General features: G+C 42.9%; 2 protein-coding genes across 2 annotated transcripts in view; one reads left to right on the top strand and one right to left on the bottom strand.

The window, feature by feature from the left end:
- Positions 1-5774, bottom strand: part of svopa (SV2 related protein a) — a 38591-nt gene extending 32817 nt beyond the window's left edge. The window contains exon 1 of the mRNA XM_048556071.2: positions 5460-5774. Coding sequence (XP_048412028.1) covers positions 5460-5494 — 35 coding nt within the window. The 5' untranslated portion in view covers positions 5495-5774. The remainder of the gene's footprint in view (positions 1-5459) is intronic.
- Positions 5482-16308, top strand: part of slc6a4b (solute carrier family 6 member 4b) — an 81217-nt gene continuing 70390 nt past the window's right edge. Inside the window, exon 1 of the mRNA XM_059654972.1 lies at positions 5482-6163. The gene's annotated coding sequence lies outside the window, so the exon portion shown is untranslated. The remainder of the gene's footprint in view (positions 6164-16308) is intronic.

Here is a 16308-nt window from a genome sequence, read left to right as displayed (position 1 = left end):
TTAAAGAGGTATGTATAGATGTTACAATAAACATTCAACAAAGATTCGGAAAGAGTTAATCATTTATAGAGACTGACTAGAATGGTGACTCAAGAGAACCTAGTAAATTTCAGATAGTTGGATTTTTAAAAGGCTTTTTGCAAAACACTAGACTCCAATTTGGTGATGGAATGCATAAAAATAGATTAAGTGACAGTAAACAAAGGGTGGTTTTACATGAAGTGCCTTCTCACATGCAGTAATTACATTTGCAGATGAGATCAAAAGTTGTGAGGTTGGGAACTCAAGAGGGAGACAGATTACAACTGGATTGGGATAAATTGGGGAAACACAGTGGACAATGCACTTTAATATAGACTTGTGTACAGTTTTACACATAGAGTCATATAAGATCATTGAATATGATATGACAATAGACAATAGGTCCTGGAGTAGGCCATTTGGCCCTTCGAGCCAGCACCACCATTCATTATGATCATGGCTGATCATCCCCAATCAGTATCCTGTTCCTGCCTTATCCCCATAACCCTTGATTCCACTATCTTTAAGAACTCTATCTATCTCTTTCTTGAAAGTATCCAGAGAGCTGGCCTCCACTGCCTTCTGGGGCAGAGCATTCCATATATCCACCACTCTCTGGGTGAAGAAGTTTTTCCTCAACTCTGTTCTAAATGGCCTACCCCTTATTTTTAAACTGTGTCCTCTGGTTCTGGACTCACCCATCAGCGGAAACATGCTTCCTACCTACAGAGTGTCCAATCCCTTAACAATCTTATATGCCTCAATCAGATCCCCTCTCATCTTTCTGAACTCAAGCGTGTACAAGCCCAGTCGCTCCAATCTTTCAACATATGATAGTCCCGCTATTCTGGGAATTGACTTCGTGAACCTACGCTGCACTCCCTCAATAGCAAGAATGTCCTTCCTCAAATTTGGAGACCAAAACTGCACACAATACTCCAGGTGCGGTCTCACCAGGGCCCTGTACAGCTGCAGAAGGGCCTCTTTGCTCCTATACTCAATTCCTCTTGTTATGAAGGCCAGCATGCTATTAGCTTTCTTCACTGCCTGCTGTACCTGCATGCTTGCTTTCAATGACTGATGTACAAGAACACCTAGATCTCGTCGTACTTCCCCTTTACCTAACTTGACTCCATTGAGATAGTAATTTGCCTTCCTGTTCTTGCCACCAAAGTGTATAACTGCACATTTATCCACATTAAACTGCATCTGCCGTGCATCCATCCACTCAGGGATATAGGTTTTAAGCTAATGACTGAGAGAGGTTTGGAAGAGGATATAGGTTTTAAGCTAATGACTGAGAGTGGTTTGGAAGCATGCATTGATCATTTACTCAAATTTTAGGTTCAAAGTCAAGGAAAACTAACCTTTTGTCTTGCCCAGACCATTTATTATGCAACTAACCAATTACACAAGAGTTATATAACAAGAATTTACTACTATGTAGTGCTTATAAGGTAGTGAATGGATTCATGGAATTTTCTTTTTCAGAAGACAGCATTTGGAACAATGTGTAAAGTTTCGAGCTCAATGCTTCAGTGAATGTCACAGGAAGTGAGTTTGGAGAATACCGTATCAATTTCTAAAGGGAAATCACGTTTAACTAAGATAGCAGGGTATAGAACTGGATGATCACAGCAGGCCAAGCAGCAACAGAGGAGCACGAAGGCTGACGTTTCAGGCCTAGACCCTTTTTTAGAAGACCCTTCAGAAGAAGGGCTTAGGCCCAAAATGTCAGCCTTCCTGCTCCTCTGATGCTGCTTGGCCTGCTGTATTCATCTAGCTCTACACCTTGTTATCTCAGATTCTGCAGCATTTACAGTTCTTACTATTTCATGTTTGACTAAGTTTCTGGAGATTTCTGAAGTAACAGATAGGGCCATAGAAGTTAATGCAGTTGCAGTTCCGAGGAAAGTTCACCGGACCTGAAACGTTAACTCTATTTTCTCCTTCACAGATGCTGCCATGTTGAGTTTTTCCAGCAACTTCGTTTCTGTTCCTGATTTACAGCATCTGCAGTTCTTTTTTTTTATGCAGTTGATGTGATGTATATAGAATTTCAAAAGGTAATTAATATGCGCTACACAACAGATGGGTGAGAAAAGTTATAGCTCTTGAAACAAAAGGGATGGTAGCAATGTGGATACAAAATTGGCTGTGTGATAGGAAACAGTAGTGGTCAAAAGTTATTTTCTGACTGTAGGATGGCTTAAGGTTGAATCACCCAAGTGCTGTGACTGAGACCCTTGCTTTTCCTGATATATATTTTCTATATCATAGTGTGCAGGCAACAATTTCAAAGTTTGTGGATGACATAAAATTAAGAAGCATTCGAAATTGGGAGGAGGACTCAAAAGGGCATAAAGCAGTTTGTGAAATGGGCAGGTAAGTAGCAGATGAAGTGTGATGCAGAGAAGTGTGGGGTGATGTATTTTGGTATGAGGTTAGACAACAATAAGCAGAGGATGGAGGTGTAGGAAAAGAAGATTTGCTGTATACATGCATAGATGTGGCCCTAGAAATAGTAGATATCTCAGGCACTTTCAAGATATTACAGACTCTGAACACTTCCTATGGATTGGAGGGTAGCTAATGCAACCTGGCTATTTAAAAACAGAGATCAGGAGGAAACTGGAAATTATCGACTGATAAGTTTGACATTAGCAGTTAAGAAAATACTAGACTCGATTCTCAAGAATTACTAGCAGAGAATTTGAAATACAGCGTCAGGATCGGACAAATTCAGCATAGATCTAAAAAAGTGAAATCATGACACTTTACAAATCTACAGAAATTTTTCAAGGATGTAATTAGTAGAGTTGATAAGGAAGACTAAGTCAATGTAGTTCATTTGGACTTCTGGAAGGCTTTTGATGAGCATGTAAAATTAATGTATTTGGGATTGGGGAGGTAGTGTACTGACATGGATAGAGAACTAGTTGGCAGACAGTGAACAGAGTAGGAATAAACATGCCTTTTTCTGAGTTGCAGGCAGTGACTAGGGTACCACAGGGATCAGTGGTTGGACATCTCCTAATGACAATACCAATTAATAATTGAGATGAGAGATCAAGATATATGAATATATATAATATATTCATATCTTCAAGCTTTCGGATGACATAAAACAAGGTAAGAGGATGAAATGTAAAGAGGATGAAAAGTTGCTCACTGTTATTTGGACACGTTGAGTGACTACACAAACGTATGACAGATGAAGTGTAAGTGTACAAATGTGAGGTTGTATAGAGTAGATAGGGAGAAGCATTTTCTGCACATCAAAGGTTGAGAATGAGTGGACATAAATTTAAATGTGAACCTACCAATTGTGACCTGAGAAAAACATACAAATGGGTCAGAGCTGGAATGCTGAGAAGTGTGGTGTAGGCAGAGTCAATGAAGCATTCAAGTGGCATTAAATGATTATTTGAATAGAAATAATACACAAAGATGTGGAGGAAAGGCAGGCAAATGGCACTAAGTCATAATGCTCAACAGAGAACCATTACAAACATGATAGGCTGAATAGCATTCTTCAGCATCATAACAATTTTGTGTGTCTGTGAAGATTCAGAGAAAACAAATAAAAATAATCCTCATTGTGAGATCAATGTGGATAAGAATAAACAATATTTTGTATGTATACCCAATTGGAAAAATCCTAAAATTGATTATGAAATTGATTACTGAGAAATTAGGAAAAGTAAATATAAATTATTTCTGCATAATAATTGGTGGCCATAGAAATCTATGTGTGTTTCTGATGTTTTACAATAGTTGTAGATCTCAAATCAATGCAGGCTTCTATTTTAGAGATGAGATCAAAGAAAAGCAGGAACAAATATATAACTACCTGATAGCCTTTTCTTATCTTGATGAATAAACCTACTCATCTGTACTTAACACACAAGAGGGCTAACAATTAAAGGCACATAACAGGAATGAGCATATGATGGAATAAATGAAGAGTGCCAGGAATTCATTGAAGGATCACTTGTGTAGTGCCAATGTATTGGTTTGACTTAGAAATGAATTGGGTTGCATTCAGAATATTTCGTATCAATATTGAGCAACATTAGGTCATAGTTCAGAGTTGCGTCCCTCTGTAATGACATTTTCGTTAATAATTGTGGTGTTCAAAAACAGTGTATATTAACCACTTGAAAACAGGAATTTTTTATTATAGTTTTTAAAAATAGCATGTTTTTTAGTTTCATTTCCAAATGAATACTATCTTTTAATTAACAATGTGAATATGAAATATATTCTTCAATTCCTATTTGTAACACACTGCTAGTCTCCGTTTTTAATTGTTTGGTTTTCAAAAATGTTAACTTTTGCAAATTACCAAAATCAATGTATAGCTTAAAAGCCAAATAGAAAATCTTGGCACTACTCCAATTTCATAACCCACTTCCAGTACAATGAGAATACAGCAAGGCATCTGGTCAATATCATATTCATGGTCTTCACAGACTGCAACATACCCAATTAGCGTTTACTTTCTTAGAGAAAAACATTGAATGTTCGTTTGACACTGGTTTTAAAACTGTCACGGCAAAATACACGTTTAACTTGAATTTTAAGACAAATATTTTGAATTATATATTGAAGCAATTACAGAGTCTCAATTTACTAATACATGTTAATATGTTAATAAAATACACCGCTTATGCCAATATTTAAATAATTAACTTTTCACCTAATTTCGGCGTTCAAAGAGTCAAAGCTTGTTTCGATTTGCCTATGTTTGGTTTACCGAAGATTTGAACCACTGCAACTATTATTAATTCAAGAGCTAACCACAAGCTTTGAAGTTGCCCCTTTCCTAATCACAATGTAAATATCTGAATTAATTCTGCTGGCGCTTTGCAATTAGGTTGCTTCTGTGAAAATATTTAAAATACACAATGAACTCACATCGTAAGTGCCAATAAATAAAAAAATTATGCAAAGTATGAAATAAACTAAAATAGGACCTGATAATTTAAAACAATTTGGACATTTTTTTGTTGGAACGGACGCCGTCCATATTCGTATTTTCAAAGTTAATGCGGTTCATTGTGATAGATCATATTTCAAACATGGCAAACATCAAACCATTTACGTTTTCAATTTCCTGACTTCTTGAAAAAACATTCAGATTTTAACATTTTCTGTTTCTTGTGAATGTATTCACTGACAACCCTCTCCCAAAAATAAAATTGCAGACGTTCCAATATAGTTAAAGATAAAATACATTACGCGACGTAATCATTCATTTGATTTTGGTCAATTTTACGTATATCCCGGTGATGTTGTGGCCGGTGACTAGGATCTGAAATGAAGGTTTCGTGTTTCCGGCGGCTGGGGCATGCACAGGCCTAGTGTCCGTGTTTCCAGACACGGACTTATTCATGTGCATCCATTTGAGTGGCTTGGGGGAGGCTTCTACTTACGGTAGATGCCGTAGCTGGAAGAGGTCTTCGTCCATGGTACCGCGGTGCAGATGCCGGATGTCCCGGTCTCATCGCTCAGTGCGTGGTAGCGAAGAGAATCACCGTTTACATTCTCACTGGAAACAGGAGATTGGTAAAGAAACACCGCCGAACCCACGCCAGCTCCAGGTCGAACAGAGACACCACAGCGCCGGATAGCGGCCGTATTCAACAGCACAGCGCCAAGATTCAGCGAAGGGACTCAGCACCGCAGCGCCGGACAGAGACAGGATGAGCAGAGAAACGCTGCAATAAGCATTAGGTTCAGCACCACAGGGGTGGACAGCGCCAGAACTGATCAGCTGGGTTCTCATTCATCGCGCGTCATAATTCTCAGGGTTTAGCACCTCCACACTGAGAGCATTGGAATCCAGCGCCATGTGCAGAACTAATTAGCACAATAAGACGACACGAGCACTGTTGAAGTCAAATTCATGTTCACAGCAGTGAAAGAAATGGACTCCAGCAACAACGTGTATGACATTAACTCCAGTAAACAGAAGAATGCTGGAGAAACACAGCCAGTCTGACAGTATCTGTGGAGTCACTGTATCAATTCCAACATGAATCTTCAGCTGAAATGTAAGCAGAGGGTGAAAACTGGTAAAGGTCTGAACAATTGTGGAATATTGTGAGGAATGTGGGAGAATCGAGTGAGAATTCAGGTGAGACCTTACTCAATAGCAGGAGTAATACGTTGCATTTTCAAACTGAGCTCCGGGGTCAAAATGACACTTTCACTAGGGAGAGCTGAGATGCCTTTTAAGGGCAATTTTGGCTTGTTAACATATTCATAAACAATGAATTTCACTTAATTATTATTCTGGTTCAAGTAACCACATACCACAAGGAAACTAGACATCAACAATTCCTGATTGGAAAATCAGAGCAAGTATTTGGCAACTTCAGCTCACTGCTTGCCCCTCCTGGCCACCATTTTGAACACCCAGCAACAATGTCTCTGGGCATGCTCCAAGTCACCAGTTGCACACACCCTACAGTGCCAATGGTTGTGGGGGGATGTTGGGCTAGTGCAGCTCATATGTGGGTTTAATGTACGATGAATGGCTGGGGATCCTGGGATTGTATTCAGTAGAGTTTAGAAGGTTGAGGGAAGATCTAATAGAAACTTACAAGATAATGCATGGCTTAGAAAGGGTGGACACTGGGAAGTTGTTTCCATTAGGTGGGGAGACTAGGACCCGTGGGCATAGCCTTAGAATTAGAGGGGCTAAATTTAAAATGGAAATGAGGAGAAATTTCTTCAGCTAGAGAGGGGTGGGCCTGTGGAATTCATTGCCATGGAGCACAGTGGAAGCCGGGACATTAAATGTCTTCAAGGCAGAGATTGATAAATTCTTGATCTCACAAGGAATCAAGGGCTATGGGGAGAGTGCAGGGAAGTGGAGTTGAAATGCCCAGCAGCCATGATTAAATGGCAGAGTGGACTCAATGGGCCAAATGGCCTTACTTCCACTCCTATGTCTTATGGTCTTATGGTCTTACATAGATGGGTTGGATGAGTGACTGTGGACATTTAAAGATGATATGTTTGATGGGAGGATTGCCAGGAAGGGTCTTGCCAACATGTAACAGGACCCTTGCAATTAAAATTCAACGAGCACTTGATGTCACCTTCCATCATCCTGGAAACTACAGCTGCACATTGGGAAAGGAAATGATCATAATCATCTCTGGAGTGGGCAATGTAGGTGCCTTGACCAGTGAGGGAGAGGCTGCAAATACCAGATATATTAGGCCTTTCAACAACACTGGACACAGATTCACTGAAATAGACTCACACCTACAGCCTCCAAATCCCTGGTGACCCTTATGCATTGCCTCATTGGGTCCTTCCAGGCACAAGCTTTCCAGACATTTTCATGCAATACTAACACCTTTGACCACAAGAGGCTATTGTGGCCATACCAATGTTCATGAACCTAGAGAACTGGTACCCTGTTTCTGGTAGTGCCTCCCAACATTATGTCCAAGTTGCCCACATTCAATACTGCAGCTTCTCAAATCCAGCTGAACTCCTTGGACCATCATGCAACTGAACTGATGTCTGACCTCACAGTGCACAAGTTACAGGAATGGCTACACAGGTACATGAGCAAACAGATTCGGGGCACTCGGAATTCATTTCAACAAATGTAGGCTTTATTTGCAGTGAGGTGTCACCAGTCCCCACAATGTACAATCAACATATATTCTTTTTTGCTTTTTCCCTGACAATATCTAAAACGAGTCCCACGATCTACAGCTGGGATTGGGAAAGCCTGCCCTCCAGTGGAGCCAACTGGAGTTGGAGGCTTGTTGGGTCATTTTTGTCTGGACAGTCCAGACATGGTGAATGTGTCCTTGCCATAGTTAAGTGCACCCTCCTCAGCTTGAACTCCCATATGTATATTGGGTCACAGGCAGGTTGCAGGTGAAGTGCCCTACTACTTCTGGAGTGATCTGAGAGGAGACATCTGAGTATTCTGGGTATGGTTCCTTCTCCATCTTGGTGGTAACTGGCACTGTCTTGTCTCTGTTAGTAGGGCACTGGTGTGAGGTCCAAGTTCCACATCGCCCTATCATTTGCCATTTGTGTTGGGGACCAATAGTTAGAACAATGGAGTGCAGATCAGTGTGCATAGCCAGTAGACTCTGAGGGTGCTGAACGTGGTTTTCCATGGCACATCCTGCTCATTGAGGCAGCCAGATGATCACATGCCTGAGGGGCCTTGGTCCCCATGGTGTAACTGCAGACCTGCAGCCACTGATCTATGACTGCTGTTGTCTCCCACATATCTCTAAGGTGCCTATGGAATGGGGAGTTTCTCTGTCAGACAGCTGTAGAGTCATGGCAGCACATTCTCACCCAGGTACACCCACCTCTAATCTGGCTGATGTTCCAGCAGAGGTATCCATGTCAAGCTGGTATGGAGTGCAGAAGGCAGCCTTACTGATGCTTCCACTGAGGGGCTGTAAACTAATCTCTTCAAAAGAGCTGATGTTCTATGTTATGGAGTCACCCATTTGATCGCCAAGATAGTGGACATCCCACTCTAAGCTGCAAGACACAAAAGAGAGATTATGTCACTCGAAGAAAGCAGGAACCACAGATGCTACAGTCAGAGCCAACACAGTGTGGAGCTGAAGGAACACAGCAGGTCAGGCAGCATCAGAGGACCAGGAAAGTTGATGTTTCTGATCAGAACGTTTCTTCAGAACTGGGGAAGAGGAAGGGAGCTGGGAAACAAATAGAGGGAGGAGGGTTAGGGCTGGGTGAAGCTAGGTAGGATAGTGACAGATGCACGCAGGTAGGGGGTGGTGAGGATTGATTAGTGGGAAGGGTGGGGTGGATAGACGGGAGAGAAGGTTGTGTCAGATCATAGAGCCAGGGATGAGAGAGAGGTTTGGACTTTAATTGAGGCTGGGTGGGGGGTGGGTGGGGTGTGGAAAGATCTTAAAACTGGTGAATTCCACGTTCAGGCCATTGGGCTATAGTCTCCCGAGTTGGAATATGGGGTATTGCTCCTCCAGTTTGTGTGCGGTGTGATTGTGGCATTCAAGGAGGCCAGGATGGACACATCATCAAGGGAGTGGGACAGCGGGTTAAAATGGTTAGGTGTTGTGTCATTGCCTAGTCTTATAATTGGTGTACGATGAATGACACTGACAGTGGAGTTAATGTAGGAGTTGCAGTATGAAGAAAGGCACTTACTAGTTTGACAGAACATGAATGTCTCGGTATGCCCACAGAGCAAGTGCCAAGATGCTTGTCTTTTGTGGGATGAGGTGCCTAATGTGAGGCAGCTTGCCACTCATCTGGGTACTTACTGTCCTATTGTGACCTGTTCTTGTTTGAATGAGAGAATGTGTGTGGGTTGAGTAAGATGACAGTGTGTGGCACTGCTGATGTGGGTAAGGGAAAGGTGGTGAGGTCTACTGAGTGAGAGAGTAAGGCACACATGATGAGGAGTATGAGAGATTGTGGGGTGGAGAGCACGAGTGAGAGAAGATATGGCATGCAATAGTGATGATAGTAAAGCATGAGGGTTTGTGGGATTTGGATGTAGTTGAAACTATAGAGTGAGTGTGAAGTGGCAGACAGAAGATTACATTGTCTGAGCTAAGAAGGTGTTCAAACCTTTTGTGGCATTATTGTGCATTCCATGTAGAAACCACACTAATCCTAATAGCAACCTTGGGCCAGGCTGGCGAGATCTGATAGCATGGCCTCCAGTGTGGGATGAGGAAAGAAACATCTTTCCTCTGTCTTTTTGTTTCCGCTGTACTACCTCATCAGCCAAGACATCCAGGTCACCACCCACAAGATGGGATGCCAAATTTCCATTGACTGCCATGTCTGAGCAAAAGTTGATGAACTGCACAAGGCAGCTTTAGAATGATAATGCCTGTCTGAGAGCACAATAGCATTTTAAAAATGGCACAGGTGCTAGGGATGCCAGTCTATTCCAGGATACCCAGTGAGAAGTGGGTTCTTCCAGGTATGGCATGTGGGAGAACTGGACTAGTATTGGTTAAGAGGGTGCCATTGCAACAGACTAATTCATGTGACAAGTTTGAGACAGTACAGAAAGGGATCTCACTGGGCCTCAAAGAGAAAAACCTTGGAATCATAGAATCATACATTACAGAAGAAGTCCTTCAGTCCATACGGTCAGTACTACCAAAAAGTGCACCAAATCTACATTAGTCCTACTTTCCAGCACTAGATCCATAACCTTTTATGAAACTCAACAAAATAAACACATCCAAAATATCATAAGATTCAGCCCTCTGTTTCTCACTCCAAAGCTATTGCCAGATTCATTGAGTTTCTCCTAGTTTAATTCCTGGTCTTCAGCATTCATAGCATTTTGCTTTTGTTTGGTCATTTTTGATTCAGTTTAGCTAATCTATGCTTGGGCAATGTCTGAAGTGCTAGAAAGTGTCCAGATTGAGATTCACTTTGAGAATAATAACTACATGGATTGTTGAAGGAAAATGTGGCCTGTATCTTTATTTAAAATATCATTTATGAGATATAGGCATTGCTAGCAAAGCTGGAATTTATTGCCCATCCCTAGTTATCCAGAGAAACTGGTGAGTGATCACCTTCCTGAATGTGATAAAAGTACTTTCACAGTGCTGTTAGGTTATAAATACTACAATATTGATCAGGCAATGACGAGCGAACAACAGCATATCTTCAAGCTGTAATGGTATGTGGCTTGGAAGAGAAATTGGAAGTGGTGATAATCCCATTCATTTGATGCCATTGCTGTTTTGGATCATGGAGGTTATGTTTAGTAAATTGGTGAGTTGTTGCAGGGCATCTTGCAAATAGTACACACTGTAGTGCTATTTACGGGGTTAGATATTTAGACCAATGGATGAGGTGGCGGTCAAGTGGACTGTTTTGTCCTTGTCACTTTCAGGATTGTGGACTGTTGCAGCTGTATTTTTCTAAACAACTAGAGATATTTAATCTGTAAAGATGATGGAGAACATTTTAGGATTTAAGGCGTTCAATCAGTACAGAATAATCTGCCTTTAACCTGAAGTAGTATCCACAACATTTGTGTGCCTGGTGCATTTGAGATTCTGGTCAGGGATTTGGCTGCATAGTGTAATTGCTAAAGGAAGGTGGTTATGTTTCTGGTGATATTTATTGCTATGCTGGGACAACTTGGATAGAGGCTGATTCGATAAGGCACATGATCTGAATATTAACATAGTTGAAGGCTCTGTAGAAAATGCAAACCAAATACTGAGGGTGTAAAGATCCATAAGGAAATGATCCTGGAATCTATAAAATATTAATGAGATCCAATGTTGCAAGATCTCAAGCTGCTGTAAATGTATTTAGAAGATATAAAAGATGCATTGTGAGATTCTGATGGGGAAAACAAGAATTATTTCAGTTTTTAGACCGTGAAGAGAGACTACTAAAGTTAAACATGCTGTCACTGCAATAACGATTAAGGGTACAAGGTGAGTTTTGATAAAGGGAAATGTTGCTGTGAATGTGATTACTGTTCTGAGAAGATAGACCCAGAGAACATAGCTAAAAAAAAATAATAATGAGTCAAACACAGCTTAAATAACAATTTCTTCACATTGAATCATTATCTTATGGCACATGTGAAGAAAACATCACACTATTCATTTAAACCCTGGTTGCAAGCACTGTGGTTTATTCTTGCATGAGCATAGTTATAGAGTCAGACAGGTTTTATTTACAACACAAAAAGGGATCTTTGGACAACTATGCTCATACCAGTCATCAAACATTTATGTATTCTAATCCCATTTACCAGCACTTGGTTCATCGCCCTATAAGTTGTGGCTGTCCAATTCATCTAAATAATTCTTAAATGTTTTTAAGGTTCCAGCATCTACCACCATTCCAGACAATGAATTCCAGATGCTTACAATCCTCTAGGTGAAAATGTTCTTCCTTAAATCTCCTCTAAACCTCTTACCTTACAACTGTGCCTCCTGGTTATTGAGCTGTGTACTAAGGGGGAAAGCTTCTTCCTATCTAACGTGTCCACTCCCCTCAAAACTTTGAATACTTCAATCTGTACCCCCTCAGTCCACTCTGTTCTAAGGAAAACAACCCCAGCCTATCCAGGTGTAGGCCTGGATGAACGCAGCAGGCCAAGCAGTGTCAGCTTTCCTGCTCCTCTGATGCTGCCTGGCCTGCTGTGTTCATCCAGCTCTACACCTTGTTAGCTCAGATTCCAGCACCGGCAGTTCCTAATATCTCCCAGCCTATCTAGTCTCCCTTTGTAATCGAATCACTCCAACATGGCCAATATCCTGGTGAATCCCTTCTGCACCCTCTCGAGTGAAATAGTAACTGTTAATAACTTGTATTTTGGTAATAGTGAAATTCCACAAATCCTGCAAATCTGAAATAAATTCTGGAAATGCAAAAAATGTTGAGAGGAAGACAATGTTCGTGTTTCAAGTTTGTAACCTTTCACCAAAACTGGAGGAAAGAAATGAGAAATATAAGAAACTTTGAACAAATACAAAGGAGGGAGGATAGTAAAAAAAACTCAGAAGACGGTGTCTGATGTGGTGGAGAGATTAAATGATAAAAAGATCCATGATGCATGGACAAAGGAAATGGTAATGGCACAAGCAAAGAAACAAACTATTTATTCAGAGGAGGTGGGAATGGCAAGATCCCGACTGGCAACCACACAAAGGGAAGGAAACAAAAGAGAGACAAGAGAGAAGAAAGCAAACCGTCAAATGAAATGAAATGGAGGCAAAAGTTATGATCTAAACCTGTTAAACTCAGCATTGAGTCTGGGAAGCTGTGACATAGCCAACTGAAAAATAAAGTCCTGCACCTTCACCTTAAAGTGAGCTTTGTTAGAATACTGCAGAAGGGACAGAAATGCCAGAGTGGGAGCAAGGTGGTGAATTAAAAAGACAGGCACTGGAAGTGTGCTGCCATGCTTGTAAACTGAACAGAGGTGATAGTCATATATCACCTTTAAATGTCATCAGGAAATCAATGGTCCCTCAACACTTTTTGGATATCCAGAAGATAGGACTGGTTCTGCAAACTCAGTTGCTACTTCTTTTACTTTCAGCAATGATTTTGTCAAAGGAAGACTAGAACAACGTCATGGGAACAGCATCATCTACAAGTTCCCCTTTAAATCACATACAATCTTTGGAAATACATTGCTATTGCTTCATCATTCCTAGGCAATATTCCCTGCCTAAAATCACTATGACCACAGGGATAGACATCAACAGTTCAAAAGTAAAACCTGTTACCATGTTCTCAAGGCAACTGGGGCTGAGCGATAAATGCAGCCTTGTGGCTATATCCCCAAGAACAAATGTGAGAACTGTAATCTTTTTCATATGTGCATACACACAGTCACACACTTACATACAATGAGATTATCATGCAAGAAAGGAAAATAGACATGTACTTGCAGGCCACTTGAATATCAAGTTATATTTCCATGTAGATTGAGCCAATGTAATTGAATGCAGTGCATCTGGTAAGCAATCAGTTTAACAATGTTTATAATTTAAATATCTGTTTCAAATAGATTCTTAAAGGAAAAAGTGCTTTCTGTGATTGTACTCAGTTTCAGTTTAATTCCCTCTTACACCCCTGCCAAGCTGGGGATTTGCTAAAAATGTCAGAGATATAAATCCTTATGCTATTATTAATTATACCCTTTCCAACCTCTCCTAGATCTTGTTAAAAACAACCCTTTCTTTCAGTATTACATTTGCCTTAATATAACCTTTTCATTTTGTTGATGAGTGTATTACCCATTGATGTAAAGAATTATTGAACAATCTAGACTAATTGCCATTTTCACAAGTTTTCAGTTCACTTCTCTGTAGAAATCAAAGACCCTGAGCCAACGTACCATTCTCATACATCTCATAATGATTTATTAAAATCAACGGCCAAAATTGTGGATAACAAAGTGTGGAGCTGGATGAACACTGCAGGCCAAGCAGCATCCCAGGAAAAGTGAAGTCAACTTTTGGGTATTAAAAACCAAAAGAACTGTGGATGCTGCAAATCAAGAACAAGAACAAAGTTAATAAAATGTGAGATAATAAAATGTGAGGCTGAATGAGCACAGCAGGCCCAGCAGCATCTCAGGAGCACAAAAGCTGACGTTTTGGGCCTAGACCCTTCATCAGAGAGGGGGATGGGGTGAGGGTTCTGGAATAAATAGGGAGAGAGGGGGAGGCGGACTGAAGATGGAGAGAAAAGAAGATAGGTGGAGAGGAGAGGATAGGTGGGGAGGTAGGGGGGTGGATAGGTCAGTCCAGGGAAGACGGACAGGTCAAGGACGTGAGATGAGGTTAGTAGGTAGGAAATGGAGGTGCGGCTTGGGGTGGGAGGAAGGGATGGGTGAGAGGAAGAACAGGTTAGGGAGGCAGAGACAGGCTGAACTGGTTTTGGGATGCAGTGGGTGGAGGGGAAGAGCTGGGCTGGTTGTGTGGTGCAGTGGGGGGAGGGGACGAACTGGGCTGGTTTTGGGATGCAACCTCATCTCCACCTATCTGGACTCCATTTTCTCCCCTTAGGTCCAGGAACTCCCCACCTACGTCCGTGACACCACCCACGCCCTCCACCACCTCCAGGACTTCCAATTCGCTGGCCCCCAACACCTCATTTTCACCATGGACGTCCAGTCCCTATACACCTGTATTCCACATGCAGATGGCCTCAAGGCACCTCCGCTTCTTCCTGTCCCGCAGGCCCAAGCAGTCCCCCTCCACCGACACCCTCATCCGCCTAGCCGAACTCGTCCTCACCCTCAACAACTTCTCTTTCGATTCCTCCCACTTCCTACAGACAAAGTGGGTGGCCATGGGTACCCGCATGGGCCCCAGCTATGCCTGCCTCTTTGTAGGTTACGTGGAACAGTCCCTCTTCTGCACCTACACAGGCCCCAAACCCCACCTCTTCCTCCGTTACATTGATGACTGTATCGGCGCCGCCTCTTTCTCCCCAGAGGAGCTCGAACAGTTCATCCACTTCACCAACACCTTCCACCCCAACCTTCAGTTCACCTGGGCCATCTCCAGCACATCCCTCACCTTCCTGGACCTCTCAGTCTCCATCTCAGGCAACCAGCTTGTAACTGATGTCCATTTCAAGCCCACCGACTCCCACAGCTACCTAGAATACACCTCCTCCCACCCACCCTCCTACAAAAATTCCACCCACTATTCCCAATTCCTCTGCATCCGCTGCATCTGCTCCCACGATGAGGCATTCCACTCGCGCACATCCCTGATGTCCAAGTTCTTCAAGGACCGCAAATTTCCCCCCACAGTGGTCGAGAACGCCCTTGACCGTGTCTCCCGCATTTCCTGCAACACATCCCTCACACCTCGACCCCACCACAACCGCCCAAAGAGAATCCCCCTGGTTCTCACACACCACCCCACCAACCTCCGGATACAACGCAACATCCTCCGACACCTCCGCCATCTACAATCCGACCCCACCACCCAAGACAGTTTTCCATCCCCACCCTTGTCTGCTTTCGGGAGAGACCACTCTCTCCGTGACTCCCTTGTTCGCTCCACACTGCCCTCCAACCCCACCACACCCGGCACCTTCCCCTGCAACCGCAGGAAGTGCTACACTTGCCCCCACACCTCCTCCCTCACAGCCATCCCAGGCCCCAAGATGACTTTCCATATTAAGCAGAGGTTCACCTGCACATCTGCCAATGGGGTATACTGCATCCATTGTACCCGGTGTGGCTTCCTCTACATTGGGGAAACCAAGCGGAGGCTTGGGGTTCCAAGATAATAAAATGTGAGGCTGGATGAACACAACAGGCCAAGCAGCATCTCAGGAGCACAAAAGCTGACGTTTCGGGCCTAGACCCTTCATCAGAGAGGGGGATGGGGGGAGGGAACTGGAATAAATAGGGAGAGAGGGGGAGGCGGACCGAAGATGGAGAGTAAAGAAGATAGGTGGAGAGGGTGTAGGTGGGGAGGTAGGGAGGGGATAGGTCAGTCCAGGGAAGACGGACAGGTCAAGGAGGTGGGATGAGGTTGGTAGGTAGCTGGGGGTGCGGCTTGGGGTGGGAGGAAGGGATGGGTGAGAGGAAGAACCGGTTAGGGAGGCAGAGACAGGTTGGACTGGTTTTGGGATGCAGTGGGTGGGGGGGAAGAGCTGGGCTGGTTGTGTGGTGCAGTGGGGGGAGGGGATGAACTGGGCTGGTTTAGGGATGCAGTGGGGGAAGGGGAGATTTTGAATTGCTTTGCAGAACACCTCCGCTCGGTTCAC

The sequence above is a fragment of the Stegostoma tigrinum genome, chromosome 26, assembly GCF_030684315.1.
Source record: "Stegostoma tigrinum isolate sSteTig4 chromosome 26, sSteTig4.hap1, whole genome shotgun sequence".
NCBI lineage: Eukaryota > Metazoa > Chordata > Chondrichthyes > Orectolobiformes > Stegostomatidae > Stegostoma > Stegostoma tigrinum.
This window is presented reverse-complemented; position numbering and strand designations above follow the sequence as displayed.